At 42.7% G+C, this 19,180-nt stretch overlaps 2 protein-coding genes across 2 annotated transcripts in view; one reads left to right on the top strand and one right to left on the bottom strand.

Moving 5' to 3' along the window:
* RPL28 (ribosomal protein L28) overlaps positions 1–19,180 on the bottom strand; it is a 532,136-nt gene that overhangs the window by 14,043 nt on the left and 498,913 nt on the right. The window lies entirely within an intron of this gene.
* LOC310649813 (germ cell-specific gene 1-like protein) lies at positions 6,442–11,763 on the top strand (the record flags this gene model as incomplete). The annotated part of the gene is made up of 5 exons (XM_083378606.1): positions 6,442–6,908; positions 9,352–9,399; positions 9,785–9,937; positions 10,435–10,546; positions 11,415–11,763. The coding sequence occupies exons 1-5, from the start codon at positions 6,599–6,601 to the stop codon at positions 11,761–11,763; spliced, it is 972 nt and encodes a 323-aa protein (XP_083234732.1). The 5' UTR covers positions 6,442–6,598.

The following is a 19,180-nucleotide window of genomic DNA, read 5'->3' as shown; positions in this document are numbered from 1 at the left end:
CTTGGCCCTTTTATGACTTGTGGACTTCAACTCCCAGAATTCTTCAGCCAGCATGCCTGGGAGTTGAAGTCCACAAGTCATAAAAGGGCCAAGTTTGAAGACCCCTGCTCTATAGCATTCTGGAATAATGGAGGTTCAATCTTTTCTTGAAAACCACCTCTGATGGGGCACCTGAAACTCAGGGAGGCAAGCTGTTCCATTGATTAATTGTTCTCACTGTCAGGAAACTTCTCTTTCATTCCAGGCATGCAGAACAGAAAGATAGCAAAGCTGGAAGAACCAGCCAATTGCTTTGCTTACTATCAATTGCACACGCAAAATGAGGACAATGTCATTGGATAGCAATTCACTACTGAGGCTGCAAGAGCAAAATATGGATCAGCCATTAGAGCAACTATTTTCACACTGATCATTTTCTGGCTGCCCAAGGATGGTTAGAGATACTTTAACTCAAGAGAGAGGAAAGGTGCTCACATTAAATATTAGGAAGAGCTCTCCATCAGGCCACCCAAACCAAGAAAGACACACTGTGATTCTTCCAAGCAGATTATTTTTATTGATCCTCATCTATAGACAGAATCTTGCCAAGCTGAAGCAAACTACCAACCTCCCCCAAAAAAGCATACACTCCGCAAACTACTAGGGGGAGACTCTCTTTCTCCTCTTTCTCTCATATCAACTATCTCAGGGGTCTTCAAACTTGGCTCTTTTATGACTTGTGGACTTCAACTCCCAGAATTCCTCAGCCAGGCATGCTGGCTGAGGAATTCTGGGAGTTGAAGTCCACAAGTCATAAAAGGGCCAGGTTTGAAGACCCCTGAACTATCTGAACTGAGTTATCTCTTGCTCCTGGACTCCAACCCATCACATTTCCTTACAGTGTGACTATAAATTGTGCACTTTCCATCATTAAAGGTTTTTAGTTATACAGAGTTCCAGGTTCTGCTCCTAAGTCTGTCTTTAACCTGAATTTGTATGTACCGTAAGTCAAACTTGTATTTAGGAAACGGACTGTCTATTGCTAAAAATGGCAGATGGCATTGTCCTTCCTTGAACCAATGAACTGCTAAAGCTGCACTATGCTTTCAGGAATGGCTACAATGGCTATATTAAATGCTATGTTAAAAATGTGCAGCTTCAACAATTCCTGAAAGCATTGCATGGCTTCAGTGGTGTTGAAGGAAGAGTCTCCATCAGTTTATTGAAGAGGAGAGCCAGACAGTAAGATGGCTCTGGAAGAAGAGAGAGAGCACATGTAGGGAGTGGGTTTTTATACCCTCTGGGGCCTTTGTTTGGAGTTGTTTCCTTTGTATTTCCTGTGTCATGTATTCTGACCTGAGTCTGAGGGTGCCCCTTTGGCATCTGTGGGTTAATCCTATTATGTCCTGTCTTAGAGTTTGGGTATGTAGATTTTAGGTGTCTTTGTCTTCTTAATCTTCTAGCTTGAACCTTCCTGAATGGTTTACATCTGCATTTCTACAGAGCTGGTTTCTGCTTGGGGGGGGGGGAGGGAAACTTGGGGCTATTAAGAAAACTGGGCGTGCTTTTCTCCCTCTTTAAGATCCTTTGAGGAAATATATTTTTTCTGCCCTTTTAATATTTCCTTCTCTGTGGGGCTGACTTCCCACAGTGGTTTGTTGACTCAAGGAAGGAGTACACCATCTGCCATTTTTAGTAATAGGCAGCCTGTTTATCTCTAGATGTTGTCCTTAAGTTGGACATTCTTAACTCAGGGACTGCCTGTAATTATAGGAGATTAGGCTAGATAAATCTCTTCCAGTACAGCAGCTTGAATCCAATTGGTTTCAGGGGGACTTAAGGGATGAGCAGGCTTCATATTGGTTTTTTTTTTAAATTAAAATACTGAGATCCATCAGCCTGCAGCCTTCCAGTTTTGGGTCAGGGTGGAGTATTCTGAATTTTGAAAGTGTGTTGTGGGCATTTTCCTCAAATGGCTGCCACTGGGGCTGTGTGTGCAAAAGCCACTAGAGCAACCCCCCAGCTAGATAGGCAACAAATAAGTTTAACAAATAAATACAGTGGTACCTCGGTACTTGTCATTAATTGGTTCCAGAAGGTATGATGAGTACTAAAAACAAGTACCAAACAAATCACGTGACCAACACATCACCCTTTGTTTCAGCTGGAAAGGGTAGCATGTCACAAGGCAGCCAACACTGACAGGTTTTATGCCTCGTACCAAACAAACAATGAGTACCTGGACAAAATTTTCACATCAAAATGCATCTTGTACCAAATTCGACGAATTTCAAAGCAGTTGAGTACTGAGGTATGATTGTAAATAAATTTGTCCAGGAACAGCATGGCTGCCTCAGGGGTGGGTGGGTGGGTGGGAGGTGTGGCCACTTCCTAAACCTCTACTACATGCATGTCAAACTGCCGGCCCGTGGGCCAGATGTGTCACACCGAAACCGCACCCACCCCATTGCCAGCAATGGGAAAAGTCGCGATATGTTGCACAATGTCACATTACGTTGCGAGTTTGACATGCCTGCTCTGCTAGAAAGCAGGTTGCTGAGATGCCTTTAATCCCCTTATTGTCCACATTTGGGAATGGGAAATTGTTTTTGATAAAAGATGTGGAGTAACATTTTGTAGAGTGCCAAAAGCAAACCAAGTCCTGGTTTGTCTTTACTTGGATTTTGCAAGGGAGTTTGGAGAGTGGGTAGGTTGTCTTTGTTTTCTACATTGTGTTAACTCTATTTTACAACTTGTCTTATTTTTGTGTGCATATTTCCCAGCCTGGAACAACAAGAATTTATGCCACCAAAAGTTGGCAATGATGTCAGAGGCAGCTCAGGGGAGGGGGGGGGGAGTTATAAAAAATATTTAGGAACTGAATGCAGCCTTGGAAGGGTTGTGTTTTTTTTTTCCCTGTGGTGGACTATTCTTATTGTACGCTGCAATGCCTATACTTTTCCCATTTACCCATTGTCATCCAGTTAGCCTGCATGACTGTTACGTCTTCTTCTTTAGAAGTCTAGCATTCTGGCTGCCAGCCCACCCGGTTAGATCTTCTCTACTCTAATTACTTAGCTGTGTTTATGTCTACGCCAGCTTTGATTTCCTAACATGTTGAAGGTATTGAAAATGGGATACACAAAAACAATCTCTTTATAGCCAGCCAGATGATAATCCCAAGAAACCTAAGATCCAAAGGTAAAGACTAAATATGTCATACATACATACATACATACATACATACATACATACATACATACCAGTTTTTAGACTGACATATTGGCCAATATATTCACTCTTGTTTATGTACGGATCGATTCCCCTCAACTCTGAGCAGTGGGACAAATATTCCCTTATCTATCTCAGTATTCGTTCTCTGTATTGACTGGCCTTCCTACGTGTTCATGCTTGCTAAAGAAGAGCTGACATTTTAAATGGGGAACAAGGACAGTCAAAACGAAGAATACAAAAGGCAATAATGCTTGTGTACATTTGCCGTAATCCTTTGCTCTCCAAACCTCGGACTACAATAATGTTTTCAACCCTCAAGTGCTGTTTGGTGGAAATCTTTCACTCATGTTATAATAATCCCTCTGTGTCACCGATCAGCCCAGTTCACCAGCCTGCTCTTCTGCTGATCAGTCTTCCGTGATCTGATCTGCTGGTCTCTATTCTTCTCCTCCATCCCTCTCTCCTTCCCTGTCCTCTTCTCTCCTTCCTTCAGTCCCCTCTGTCACCTTTGACCCAGCTGCTCCCTCATCTCGGCATCCAATTTTTCATCCTTTTCAAACAGCCAGCTGATTGAACACAGAATTTAAAAAACAGGGTCCGTGATGCTCTGTCTTCCTCTCCTCTCTCCTTTATTAGATGTTAATCCCTCAAACCTGGCACTGGTACCCCTTTGGCACTAATGAAGTTGTGTTTGTGTGTGTGTGTGTGTGTGTGTGTGTGTGTGTGTGTGTGTGTGTTTAATCAGCTGCTGCTCCACTTCTCTGCTGATTCCTATCCTCCACGGACTGTGTCGCACTGAAGGGTGCCGAAGCACTTTGCTGCCTGCTCATTTATCACCCTGCTTATGCCACCTCTCCAGTCACCCAGCCAGCGTAGAGAGATTTCTTCCTACTGAGCAGCTACGGAGAAGCATTTTTTACAAGGTGCAGGTGAACCTCTGGGAATTGCTCTTTGCATCTATCTCTCTGCTGAAGATCCTTGCATCTTGTCTATTGGCATCAGCTGAATATCTTTTCCTTTCTTTTTTTAAAAAAGAGGACAGACCTTCAGTCCTCTGTTGGCGTGACGGTCCAGAAGTGATTTGGTCAAATGTTCCAGGATTGGTCTCTGTCCATCAACCGAGGGATCTTGAATCATACCCTTGACACTTGTTTTTGGGATCATTTCTGGAGCAACCTTCTTTTGGATCTGTTAAGGAAGGGGAACCAACAATTCCTGGATTTTGAGCATCCAACGTTTTCTTCAAATGGGAATATTTGTGGCTGACATCTTAAGTGGCATTGTGAGCCTTGTTAATGGGTGATACTTTGTACTCTTCGCAATCCAGTCTTTCAGCTCCCCCAAGCAATAAAAGGCCTGATCCGCTTGGTTCAAACTGCTTCTTTTTAGGGTTGTGAACTGCTGGACCGTTCAGACAGAGGGCCACTCCTTCTGATACACATTTCCTCTCTTCCTGCATTTGTTTCCGTTATTCTTCAGCGCGAACACTGGATCTTTGACATTCCTTCTGGGCAAAAGTTTGAACTGGCAGAACTCCAAAGATTTGACAAAGCCCGCTGCATGCATGTGGCTTGTAATTGTGATGAATAATTAAAAGAAGAAAAAGAGTTTGCAACCTTGTGGGAGAGAACTGTAAAAGAGCTGCCATGGATTTCAGAAAGACAATTTCTTCCTTCAGGAGAGGAAGAGGACTGAGAAATGAGTCTTAAAGTAGGATCAACAAAGCAACTTGTGAGCTGTTTCATCCCGAGGAGAGGCAGCGTTGTGGGTGCAGGGGCCAAGCAATGTCACTTGGTTCGGATAGACTCCATCCAAAGATCACATTTTGAATAGATTTAGCAAGCCTGAGGGGCCCAACAGAGCTGCTGAAAAGCAAACTAGGGGAGATTTCAGAAAGTGTGGGGGGAGGCATTTGAAATGATTAGGAGTTCCTAATATTCTAGTTTTTGAGACCCTAAATGTCTATGGAGTCACAAAGGTGCTTTTTCAAGAGGCAACTGGACTTTTTTGATTTTCTTTAAAGACATTTTGCTTCTCATCTGAGAAGCTTCTTCAGCTCGGACTGGATGGTGGGGAATGCAAGGATTTATATTCTTAGTGGAGTGTCTAGGAAGCGAGGCTACCTTAATGTTTTGCCTAGTTACCACACTGTTGCTCCAGCGAGAAAAGAAAACGTGGTAGGAGACTCATTGACATGGCAGACTGGCTAGTTGTTCACCTTGAAGACTATTAGCTTCTGATCAGGGGTCTCCAAGATAGCATTTTAGAGTCAGGTAAGGCCTCTGGAAGTTTCTAGGACTTTTTGTAATTTGCTATCAAAGATAAAATTTTGCAGTAGTATGTTGTGTAAGAAGCTGGTCTCTGTAGCCTAAGAAGGAAATTTCTTAACTCTTTGAAGCTATATCAACCCCTCACAAGTGTATGGGTGGCAGATGGTGGTTATGGAAGGCTGGAAAAAGATCTCCATAATTGGGAAAGCTTCCTCAGCTCTTCAAAAAGAAGCTTTGCTAGTTACAGAAAAGAGATGAAAAGCATACGAAGATTCTGTAGATTCTGTGACATGCCAAAAGACTTTTAGCATTTGCTTTAAATTTACTGATGGCCTTTACATTAGAAAGGGTTTAGGATTGTCTCTGCTTTTTAGTCAGATTGAAAGGTTTTGTTCCTGTTAATAGGGGAGTAAACAGGAAGAAAAGGCTTGTCAATCTTTTCAAAGTATTCAGCACAAGCCATTTATCTTGCTGATAATATCCACAAACATCGCGTCATAACATAGAGAAGCTATATCAGACTTTTTGGGGGGGCCGAGTGCAGAATTTTGTCACCTTCCATTTATAACCCATTTCCCCCTATTACCTTTCCTACCTTTTTTTTTTTACCACAAACGCATACACACCCTGAAATCTATTAAGGCATGAAGGATTAGCTGTGTGGTATCTTTTGCTCAGTCACATTAGGAGCTGTCATCGGGGAGCATCTAGGATTGATGGCACCCATCTCTTTATTTGCTCATTCAATCTCATTGACATACACCCCTTGGAATGTAGGTGCAAACTTGCTTTTCCTTCTGATCCTACATCCCACTTGTTCCTTTGGCTCCTATTCTTTATATCCTCAAGTAACGAGATCTAACTCCAAGTTCTGACATGCTTTTTTTCCCCCATTAGGGTGAATGCTTTGTTGAACACAGCCTACTCTCTGCTTATAAAGATGAGAGAATGATGAAAATTGGAGAAGCAATTTGCCCACCGGACTCTTGTGCAGAATTATTCACTAAATCCAGACGATGTCTGATTGATCCAAAACTTAGAGTGACTTTGAACAATTGGGTTTGATCTCAAGGACCAACCCCGTCTCTTCCTGTAGCTCTGGGGAAATTGTAACGATGATTCAATTAAGCCGAAGAGCTCGCTCAATGCTTTCCTTGGGCCTCAACTGTCTTGCCCTCTGTTTTTCTGTGTCGGCTTTCAGCACCAGCTATTGGTGTGAAGGGACCCACAAAGTGGTGAAATCACCCTGCCTTTCAGTGGTCAAGAAAGGGAACTGTGTACCCAGCAACAGCAACGGGACTGTGGATACAAACGAGACGGTGGATCCCCACAAAGTCCAGTACATCTGGGAGACTGGTGAAGACAAATACGCTTTTAAGTATTTCCACACGGGTTTCTGGCTGTCGTGTGAAGAACATCATGGAGGTATTAAAGAGGGTCACCTTCCCTGGGCAGTTGATTCCATGACTGTATTTGTAGTTAGACATTCTTGTTTTCATGGGGTGGGAAAGAATTGGCTAGATAAGCAATGTAGACAATGTCGTAGGAGAACTTCAAGGGGCTATAAAGGACCTTAACGAGCAGAGTTTTATAAGAAGGGACTAATATATCAGGCCAACCTATAAATAAGAGCACAGAGCTTTTTCCCAGCCACACCTTCTTAACTCTTTCTCCTATACTTTTGCCTGGGATCCTCTTTGTAAAGTACTAGTGACAGAGTCTTGTCTTACTCTGTGCGATGTATAACCAACAACAGTAATAACGAGTGGCACAGTGGAAAGTGAAGTATTTAGTATTCATATCCTCAGAAACCCAGGTGAGGCCCTTGGGCTAACTTATCTCACACCATTATTCTTTCTCAGTCTGATAACTTTGGAGGACTGTTGGAATAGAAAATGGGAAGTGGGGAGGGAGAGGCTTGTAAGAACTCAACTGAGCTTTTTGGAGGAAGGATGAGATAAAGGCAACAGATAATTATAAAACACTACTTGGCTACATCCAGGATGCTTTTTTCAAGTGGATTGTTGGAAGGAGGGTACTAGTGCTATGGTTTGTTCTCTGGAACAAAGCAGGGAAAGATGCCACTAAAGTCCTTGGCATGCTCAACCTTCTGTGTGAAAAATGGAGGTGGGTTTTTTTCATCCCGAGTTTGCCCCCACTTGAGATTTTTTTTGTAGTTTTGCAAATCTTGGCACCTGTTCTCTCCCTCCTGTGTCTCAGAGCATGGCCGAACAGCTGTGTTCAAGGGCTTTCTGCAAGTCTGTGAGCCTGGAGAAACATATGGTGCATAAATGGGGTTCTTTTCATTGCCAATCCCCATTCTGCCTCACTAATGAGACCTTAGGAGGGGCTGTCTGCATTGTTTTAATGTGGGGCGAGTTAAAATCAGTGATTAATGGATATACCCTGGCCACCAATTCTGGATGGTGGTGGTCCAGACTGATACAACTCTCCTAGTGGAAAGAAGCAAATGCTGCCATTCTCTCAGTTAGAAAGGTTTTGGAACACAGTGTCCATAGACCAGACACAAGGTGACATGTCTGTACTGAGGTGCTGAGCTGATTACAACCCTTAGCGAGGTAGTCCTTGACTTACGACCAGAATCAAGCTTGGAATTATGATCCATAATTTAATGTATTGTACAAACTCAGAGAACATACTTAGTTGGTTAAAAGAAGGTTAAATTAGCTGCAAATAAGCAATACTGTTCAGAACCAATCACAGTAGAGATAGTCCTTTAATTTATGACCATAATGGAGCCGGCCCATCATGGTCGTAAGTTACTACGTGACCAACCTCATTATATGCCATTTTTTTCAGTGGTCATTAAGCAAGTGTCCTGGGCATAAAGCCAACCAATAGTTTGCTATGGGCATGGTTTTGCCAAAAACTGGAAATAAAAGCGTAACTGTCATAAAAATGCAGTCATGTGACTGAGGGATGCTCAAAAGGCTGCAAATGCAAGTTGCAAAGTGCCTGAAGTTCGATGATGTGACTGAGGGACAATCATCAAAATTGCAAATCTGGGTTGCAAGTTGCTCCAAGGTAGGTCCATAATTGCTTCGGCCAGTGCTAAGTGTCCAGACATAAGTTGAGGACTACCTGTAGCCAGTCAAATCCAATTTTAACTGAGGAGGTAGACCCCAATTTTACCCTTATTGGAGAATTCTTCAGGAAAGAATGCCATTTTTTTTTTGAGCAATGTCTGAACATGGAGATGTTCACTAGCTGGATTTCTCAGCACAGATCCCAATACATTTCCTTCACGGCATTATGGAAAATGTACCTAGCACCACAGCCTCCTAATTATTATAAGAGGGGCCAGCGGCTGGACAAGATTGCCAGACAGGTTAGTGTGTGGATCAGAATTTAGAGTGCAGTTAGAGAGATGGAGAACTTTAAACTTCAAAACAACTTTGAAAGTCATAGTTTGACCCAGGGGCCTTCAAACTTGGCCCTTTTCTGACTTGTGGACTTCAACTCCCAGAATTCCTCAGCCAGCGTGCCACAAGTCATAAAAGGGCCAAGTCTGAAGACCCCTGGTTTAACCCTTCCCCAACCCAGATGCCGTCCAACATCCCAAGTGTCCCGCTGGATTTTGTGAGCTAGGAATTCTGGGAGTCTATTGTAGTTGAGGAAAAATGGTATTTGGACTATGGCTCTTTCTTTGATCCCTTTGTCTTCTCAACCTGGTGCATTTTCTTGCTGAGATCAACTCAGATCGACCTGCCGCTAGTTAGCGGCAGAAACAGAAAGATCCCCTTTTCCTGGGGACAGGGGAGGGATGTTGGCATGAAGTCATTGCCACGTTCAGCAGCAGCTGTGGCTAAACTGTCATTGTCTTTTCTCACTGTTCCCCTCACGCCAGAGGAGAAGTGTCGGAGTTTCATTGAGCTGCCTCCAGAGTCAGAAAAAGGTGAGAATTTGGATGGCCAAAATAGGCCAACTCACGCAAGTGCAAAATGAGTGGGAAGCAACACCGTAAGTACCGCAAAGTTTATTTTTCTGAGGTAAACTTTCAGCTAGTCAAATGCGGCCTTCTCAAAGAGATAGAGAAGCCTTGTGGTCACCAAAGTCTTTTCTCCCACCCTGCACTCAGTCAGTCCAAATGCCTCTTTGTTATCATTTTTTTCCAGTCCTTCCCAGCTGGGCTTTTGAATTTTATAAGCAGAGGCAGTGGGAAAGCTTCAGGCAGCCTCTGGGACAACAGAATAATTTAGTGGCTGCCATCAACTTCTTTCCTGGTAGCAAGAGGCAGCTTAGCCTCGTTCTTCCCCGTAACCCTTTTTTTCCCCCTGCAGGAGTGCTGTGGCTCTCAGTTGCTTCCGAATTTCTTTATATCATCCTGTTGAGTATTGGATTCCTGCTGATGTGTTTAGATGCTATCTACTATGCCAACTTCATTGACGGCCTCAAGATCAATGCTTTCGCAGCTGTGATCACTGTTTTGTCAGGTATTGCCCCTTGCCCTCCTGTCCATCTCTTTATTCTGTGTAGACAGAAATGTCTCTGAGATAGTGCCGATGTAGATTTCCCAATCTTGGCCATTTTCGGAGAGGTAAATTTCAACTCTCAGAATTCTTAGCAATGTGGTCAGGCTGACTAGGGAATCCTAATTAATGCCCAAGGTGGAAAAAAGAAGGTTATAATACTGGGTGCGATTGACTTAACGATTGCTTTGCTTAGCAATGGAAATTCTGGTCAGAACTGTGATTGTAAGTTTAAGACTAGCTGTATGTTCCCGTCATTCTTTTCCCCCTCTCTTTATAGAGTATGTACTGGGGTGAGCTTTACTCTTAGATTTGGTTGAATCAACCCACAACTTGCATATCTCTGTGTATGGGTGTTTATAGGCTTGCCCGCTTAGGCTGTTGATTGCTACATGGAACATTTCCAGGCTGCCAAAAGAATTATGGCTTGAATGGGTTTATTGACCTCTTCTGCTCCACAGGTCTCCTGGGCATGGTGGCCCACATGATGTACATGACTGTCTTTCAGGTGGCTGTAAACTTGGGGCCAAAGGATTGGAGGCCCCAGACATGGTATTATGGATGGTCCTTTGGGTGAGTAGCCAGCTTTGAGGAGTGTGAGACTAGGAGGATCTTTCCCCTTTAGAGTTTACCACCTTGTTTTGGTTAGAATGGAAAGAAAAGAGAGGATTTGATCGAAGTAGGAAAAAAAGAGGGAAGGAAGAGATTCAGAGGTGTCTAAGAATGGTTATACGGTCCCAAGAGGTGGCTGGTAATAAATTCCTGTGACAAACAGCATGAGATTCTGATCTACCAAAATGTACAGCCTGTTCATTTTTGATGACAATAGCACAGTGGATGGTAAAACAAAGAGCGTAAATCTGAATGAGTAAAAAGAACAAAATATAAAAATCTGAATCTCAAGAGATATTTTAGAGAAAGCTGTCTCATAACTCAAGATGCCTGGTTTTCTTACTTGTAAAAGTGGCAAAAAGAGGACCGTGAAAAAGAAGAATGATTCTAAAACACTGAGATGTGGGTGTCCATGGGTAGAAGGTTCAAAACAGTCAAGAAGATAGCCACGATAGAATGATTGAATCCCCATTCCTTTTAGGCGTGCCAAGCGTGTGTTGTACATAACAAAGAGGTGGGATTTTAATTGCCCAATATCAACTGCTCTCTTGACTGTCTCAGATACCTCTGCAACCAAGCATGTTTAAGATTCATGGATCAAAGCTTCTGCTTGTATTTATAATAGAGGAGACATTGACCTTAGCCTTAATATTGAGATTCTGGAGATGAGGGAACTTTGTGGATGAAAGAAGCAGTGCAACTGAGTGGGTGGATAAATGTTTGGGAATAGTGATGGACAATTGAGGAAGACATCAGTGTATCAGTGGCCAAGGGATTCAAGTTGTGTTCTTTCCTCCTTTGCTCACCTCTCCTGATGTTCTCCCCACAGCTTGGCCTGGCTCTCTTTCACTCTCTGCATGTCAGCCTCGGTGCTGACCCTCAACACTTACACCAAGACTATTCTGGAGTTCAAATACCGTCGGCAGATTTTTGAGAAATACACGGCGTCAACGGGAAGCGTTCGAGGTTCCAACTCGCCAGCGCTGGCCCCTGACATGGAGCGCTTTCTGTGGGAGAAATATATCTTCAGTGTCAGTGAATCCCTAGACTTCTCTGCAAGTCCAACCGGCCGCTTAGCTCTCAGCGGAGGCCGAAAGGAGTGCTCAGGAGGATATGCTGGGCTCCCAAGGAGTCAGAGTGGAGATAACAAGGATAGGGATGATGGGGAACCTTGCTGAGGAGAGGAGGCTGTGTGGAAAAAGAGAGCCTTGTCCACCATTTTTCTTCTCCCTCTCACATTCACTCCCTTGAGCACCTAGTTTTAATGACATTTTCTTCTCTCTCCTGTTGAAGCTCTCAGTAACTTTCACAGCTTGGAGACAACCCCATCACTGAGGACCTGTTTTAAAGAAGATTTTTACCCCATGGTTTTTTTTTCATATACGGTACCACTCAAGGTGACTCAGTGGGTTAGGACACTGAGCTTGTCGATCAGAAGGTCGGCAGTTTGGTGGATCAAATCCCGAGTGCCGCGTAGCAGAGTGAGCGCCTGTTACTCGTCCCAGCTTCTGCCCACCTAGCAGTTCGAAAGCACGTAAAAATGCAAGTAGAAAAATAGGGACCACTACGGTGGGAAGGTAACAGCGTTCCGTGCGCCTTTGGCGTCTAGTCATGCCGGCCACATGACCACGGAGACGTCCTCGGACAAGTGCTGGCTCTTCGGCTTTGAAACGGAGATGAGCACCGGCCCCTAGAGTCGGAAACGACTAGCACGCATGTGCGGGGGAACCTTTACCTTTACCTTTACCTTACCACTCAAGGTGGCAAACATACCAACATTGCTTGCTATTTTCCCCACAACAACTGTGTGGGATGAGTTGGGCTGAGAGAAAGACCAGCCCCAAATCACCCAGCTGGTTTTATGTATTTAAGGCGGGATTAGAAGTCATCTGCTGATTGGCCCCAAATCATCCACACCGTGTTCATGCTTAAGGTGGGACTAGAACTCACCATCGCCTGCTGATTGACCCAAAGCTACCCAGATGGCATTCGTGCCTAAGGGGGGGGGACTAGAATTCACCGTCTCCTGGTGATTGGGCTAAAGCCACTCAGCTGGCTTTCATGCCTAAAGGGGGTCTAGAACTCACCATTTTCTTGAGATCTGCAGATTTGAAAAAGACAAATTGCCAGATCCAGGGATCCAATCTCCCTGTCAGGACAGTTACAGACCATGAAGGAAGCTTTATTAATTTGGGATGTGATGGGTGTTGAATGTCTCATGTCAAGGCAATTCAGCTGCAAATGGATTTTGGAGATCTACCTTCCTGACTGATCTGAATTACAGAAAGAGAAAGAGAGCCATCTTACCGACTAGTTAGGTTTTGGCAGAACTTTTGCCCGATTTCTGAAAGATGGTGGCTCATTTGAACAAACTTTTCTGCTCCGTATATCAGAAGGTCTGTTTGACTTTGTATCCTCTGTAATATTATCTCTTTGCCTGTTGGCCAAAAGTTTTTCAAGTCATCAAGAGATGATGGAAAATTACTAATGAAACAGCTCATTACACTGTAACCATTAATTAAGTCATTAATCTCACCAACAACTACCTGCAAAGTTCAAGACATCATCCAAGCATTGATTGGAATCAAAATCCCCATATTATTATCATTTCCACTCTCATTTCTAAATGTTCCCTTAGAAACTTCATTAAGTCATGCATATTTGTCTGGGGAGATCATTTTAAAGAGGTAGGGAGACCACGGGAAAAAATATCCTACCCAGTCAAAAAGGATCATGGGATATCTCTCCTTATACGCTGCCTCCAACTGTACAATGCAGTGTTCTGTTGGATCATCACACCCCAGGACTGCTATGGACTCCTAGAGTCCTTATTTTTCTTGTGGCTTCTGAGGGCCAATTTGCTCAAAGCCCCCTGCAACTCATCCCCTTGGCTTTCTTTTGATCATCTTACTTAGATACTAGGGCATTCACTTACACTGATGGACACAGTAGACCTCAGAGGAAGTAGATCCCCAATAGACCTCCTTCCATTTGGTGTATTTCAACTTCTTATGGGAAAACCCTCATCTGCCCAGGATGAGTTGGCTTGTATGACGTCTAGTATATTTTCTTTCTTTCTTTTTTTTCTCAAGATCCTCTCCAAGAGTGCAGGAGTAGTTCAAATGAGTGTGAAAAGTCATTGTTTATGCTCATCTATACCCCCAACACACACACACACACACACACACACACTCACACACACACACACACACACACACCCCTACCTGTTCTGCTTCCTCCTGTTTGGAGGCTGGTTCCGTAGCACAATAGGGGGACTCCCACGCCTTGCTCTGTCATCGTGACTGGTTTGTGGTGTGTTTGGTAATTAGAGCACATTGGAGAACGTGTGTGCCAAAATTCAGCTTTCACTGTTGTAGAATTACTCCCATGGGGCATGAAACATCAAAAGATGCTCAAGTATCTTTAGAGACATGGTCTGTGCATAGTATGGTTGTTTGAGTAATAGAGTAGGTATAGCTCCCCCCCCCGTTATTCCAAGTAATGACTTAGCCATTTGGATCTGATATATTCTGCCCTGCAATTTCACCCTTCCTCACCACACACACACACCTTTTTTTTTCATGCCACATTGCTTCTGCTCTCTTCTGTCCCTCCACCTCCAATATCCCTGCCCTCCCCCCGAAACCCATTTGTAGCTGTCTGGTTAATCTGATCTGCTTTAGCATCATGCAATTTTCTCATCTGTAGGGAATGATGGAAGAGCAAGAGTCATTAATTTCTGGTTGATTAAAGAAATTAAGGAATTAATCAGTGTCAGTCTGCTTCATTTCATAAGTGGGGGAGGGAGGAGGAAATTTCCAGCTGCTCCTCATTTCTCTGCTTAAGAGAGAGAAGAAAATCAAGCAGGGGGATCAGAAGTATGAAGCCCACCACAGCAGCTTACGGTAGGATCCCCCTGAGAGAACCTTGTGTGATCTCATAGGTGGGCAACCAGGAGTGATTTCCAGTTGTCTTAATAGGAGCCATTTAAAAGCCTCCTGTCTTCCTCTTCATAAATTACACCGCTGAGAAAGGAAACTTGAGCAGAAGCTAGGAATTGAACCTCTGTTCCTAGGAGCAGAGAGAGTTTAGCTCCAGTTCTAATCCTGATCTCAAGGAACTTAATCCTTTACCTCTTGTCCAGTTGTAATTCTGAACTGTAATTGGTGCACCTGAGTAATCCAATATGCTTCAGTGACTCCATCCAGCCACCTCACTCTCTGTCGTCCCCTTCTTCTCTTGCCCTCAACCTTTCCCAGCATGAGGCTCTTCTCCAGTGAGTCCTTCCTTCTCATTAGGTGGCCAAAGGACCAATGGGAGAGGCCAAAACAAAATTGGCGAAGGGCTTCTGTATGGTCTCATAAACAGCCCATCCCATAACCTGGAAGATGCCCAGAGCAGCAGAAGGATACTAGCAGAGATAGGGACTGAGTAAAAGAATTGTCTTTTTTAGAAAAAGGAACAGTACTTGTACTGTATTATTAAAATAATGAAATACAAAGGGAAAAAAAGATCTACACTAAACACTAAAAGTTGAATAACATAAAAAATGGCAACTTCTGAGCCTAAATAAAACACAAACAAAAATATTATGGGAAAACTCTCCAGTTACACATTCTTCTCTTCTCAGCCATTTATTTCCTCAACTGCTGACCACAACTTAGATATTTAAACTGTACATTAAATATTAAAGATCGCTGCTGGTATTTGTTGAAATCCTTTCATCTATTAGTTTTGATCGGTCTCATCTTTTTTCCCCTAAAACACATAATCTAAAGGTCCAAAATTGTCCTGCTATATAGATATACTGGGTATTGTCAGTTTTGCGATTCTTGCATTTTTTCCAATTTTGGCCTCCCAATTTGATATCATCAGCAAAGTTCACCTTTTCCAGTGTTGTGCAAAATTTGTTCTCCTAACTGCCAGCATGTATCTTAGTAATATTTTGTGATATTTTTTATTTATATTTTCAGGAATTATGCTTAATAGGAATACTAAATGTGGCTTCAGCTCAAATTTTGTTTTAAGATTTTTCTTGAATATTTTGATGTATTTTATTCAAATTGAAATGGTATAGCGTTTCCTGCCTGAGCAGGGGGTTGGACTAGATGACCTCCAAGGTCGCTTCCAACTACTACTTCTTCTTCTTCTTCTTCTTCTTCTTCTTCTTCTTCTTCTTCTTATTATTATTATTATTATTATTATTATTATTATTATTATTATTATTCTTATTATTATTATTATTATTATTATTATTATTATTATTATTATTATTTAGTTTTGTGCATTTTTGGTACATAGCCATCGTATAATGTACAATCCTTCTTTGATATGGCATTTCCAATCTTTATTATTATATGATTTGTCTATCTTTGTAATTGTTGATAGGTTATCTATAAAATATTGTATATGGTTTTCCCTTAAATTATAAATTGGAGTAAATTGTTTTAATTCCCCCCCCTTCCCCCGGCTCTTCTCATTGTTTCACTGTGATTATTTCTTTGATTTTTTTGCATTCACTTTATCAAACAAGTTTTTATTTGTTACATCTCCATGTCATATTTCAATAACAATTTATGTGAGTGTCCTAATAGGTGATCTTGGTTTTGTGTGAGTCTTTCAGACTCTTGTCATTCTCCAAAGTCCCTCCTTTCTTGAGATGACTTATTAAGTTCTAACAATTTGTAAGTATATCAGCCATAATAATTTCCTACCTTCATTAAGCAGTTCTTGATGTGTTTAAGGTTATTTCTAGAATCTGGATGTACCATATTGGCATATGTGATTAAATCTTAAATTAAATCAAGTATTAAATTAAATATTCATCCCTGAAGTAAAAGGCATTTGATGGTGAAACTAAAACTGAAATTGCAGACTTATTCTCATTTTTAATAGATTCCATATTTTTATCAAATCTTGTTTTATACTGTGTGCTTTCAAATTGTTTTCTTCTTCTGTTTCTTTATACCACAAGTAAACCATGAACTCCATGGGCTAGGCTAGCTCCTTCTATATTTGACAAGCTACAATTTAATCCATTCTCTTATCCATGATAGATAACAATATAATTTAACCACCCCTTTCTTTTGAAGCTTGTAAAATTTTAAGTTCTAGGTTTCAGTCCCCCCACCCTCATCTTTCTGGCTCTTTCTTTAAAATTTCCTTCCCTGATTTATTATAATTGTTCTGAAATATGCCCTTTTTAAAGGTAAAGGTAAAGGTAAAGGTTCCCCCGCACATGCGTGCTAGTCGTTTCCGACTCTAGGGGCCGGTGCTCATCTCCGTTTCAAAGCCGAAGAGCCAGCGCTTGTCCGAGGACGTCTCCGTGGTCATGTGGTCGGCATGACTAGACGCCAAAGGCGCACGGAGCGCTGTTATCTTCCCACCGTAGTGGTCCCTATTTTTCTACTTGCATTTTTACGTGCTTTCGAACTGCTAGGTTGGCAGAAGCTGGGACGAGTAACAGGTGCTCACTCTGTTACGCGGCACTCGGGATTTGACCCGCCAAACTGCCGACCTTCTGATCGACAAGCTAGATAGAGCTCCAAGTATTTCACTGGATTTTCTTGTCATTTCACAATTCTTTCACACACACACACACACACACACACACACAGACACACACAAAAATCACAATTCTTTTTCCACAAAGTCTTCTTCTGAGGTTACATTTTTCTTATTATCTTTGTTTTCTTTTGATTGATTTTAAAGCCAGAGAATTCACGAAAGTCTTTGATCTCATCAGTTGTCAGCCCTGAAAGGTAGCCCAGACAAGAAGCACCCACCATGATTATTAATACTATCTTTCTTGTAAGGTTATAGTATCATAATCTCGAAAGCAGTGGTGGGATTCAACCGGTTCGCACCACTTCGGCAGAACCGGTAGCTAATTTTTTTGTTGCCCAGGCCCAGAATGGACTTCCGGAAGCAGCATCCAGACAGAGAACCGGTTGTTCACATATTTGAATCCCAGTGTCCGTCACACAGAGAGACGGACACTTGAGCTGGGTAGTAACTTCTTTATTGGATCAGGAATGAAGCGGGGGCAAAGAGGTTACCTGGCGTCTCTTTATACCTGCCCAGGTGAATCGCGACCAATAGATTCAAACCTGGGCTTCCCGCCAGTGCAGGCAGCCAATGGATTTAAACCCTGGCTTCCCGCCAGAGCTGACCATGCCCCGGGGCTGTCAACGACTTGCTCTATTCAGGCTTTCCCACCAAAAGCGGTTATAGCCTGGAGCTGTCCAGCCCCCTGCTGTGCTGACATTTCCGTGTATGCTTTAAGAGCATACACTACACAAGTCTAAAAGTACTTCTCCCCTCCTTTACTTTTACCACCCCAAAGACTAGGGAAGATTGCTTCTGACGTGCTTTCTTTGGATTCAAATGATATTTATCAGACATCTGTCTAGGCTGCAGATCTTCCCCCTGTCTACCAAAGTCATTCTCATTATTTCAACTTATGATCCTCTCCCTGAATTTTATTCCCAAATATTTATCTGTTTCACTAAATCATGTCCACCGAAATACCTAAAGCAATTACAAATGAGAAAGAGGATACCTTGGCCTGATGTTTTTGCTTCTTGGAAAAATTGTGGAAACTGCTGTATTGAGTGCCCTCTTTGCTGTTTGCTGTTCATATGTGCCCTCCACCCCAAGTTTTACATCCTGCTCCTGGATGCATTTTGTTTAAAAATGCTAATAAGAAAGGTAACTCCAGGTTTTCTGCACTGAAAAATATTATTACTACTACTCTTCCTACTTTTTATTGTTGACATATTCTACTGTGGTCCATTTATTATAAATCTACTGTTGCCCTTCATTTTCCTCTTAGGAATGTAACCAGTTCAGTCTGTACGTATTATTTCAGAAGTACACTTTCTGAAATGTTCTGTTAAAATTGTAGTAAATAGTTTATAGTCGGCATTTAGTTAAGGAATCGGTCCACTTGACTGCAGTTTCCCCAGATCAAAAGAAAGGACTGTAAGAGCATGGCAGATTGATTGCCCATCTTGTCTTTGCAAATTGGAATGGGATACCGTCTAGCAGCTTCTTAAGCTTTCTGCTTCCCCTACTGTGGCTGCCAAGGATGTTGTAGGCCACTTAAGAGGAACCAAAATGTAGAAGGGAGATGTTTCTCTGCCATTCCATTTGGAAAAGTACAAGTTAGCCCCATCAGTGTCCCAGCAATGTTCCTGAAAGATCCTGCAGGATCTTTAAGGTGCTGGTTCTTACCTATAAAGCCCTACATGGCTTAGGCCTGGGATACCTGCAGGACCGTCTGCTGCCAGGAACGACTTCCCATCGCCCTGTGTGCTCAGACAGAGAGGGCCTCCTCAGGGTGCCGTCGGCCAGACAATGTTGGCTGGCGACCCCCAGGGGGAGGGCCTTCTTTGTGGGGGCACCTGCCCTGTGGAATCAACTTCCCCTGGAGCTCCGGATGACCCCAGACCTCCTGTCCTTTCGTCATGACCTTAAGACATTTCTTTTCCAACAGGCCAACCTGGACTAATGATAAGGGGTTTTTAATATGGTTTTAAGGTTTTATTGGTTGTAGTTGGGGCTATAGATATAGTTTAATTTTTAATATTTGTA

Source organism: Vipera ursinii (genome assembly GCF_947247035.1).
Source record: "Vipera ursinii genome assembly, chromosome: Z".
Classification (NCBI taxonomy): domain Eukaryota; kingdom Metazoa; phylum Chordata; class Lepidosauria; order Squamata; family Viperidae; genus Vipera; species Vipera ursinii.
The sequence above is the reverse complement of the archived record's forward strand: the minus strand, read 5'-3'. Positions and strand labels throughout refer to the sequence as shown.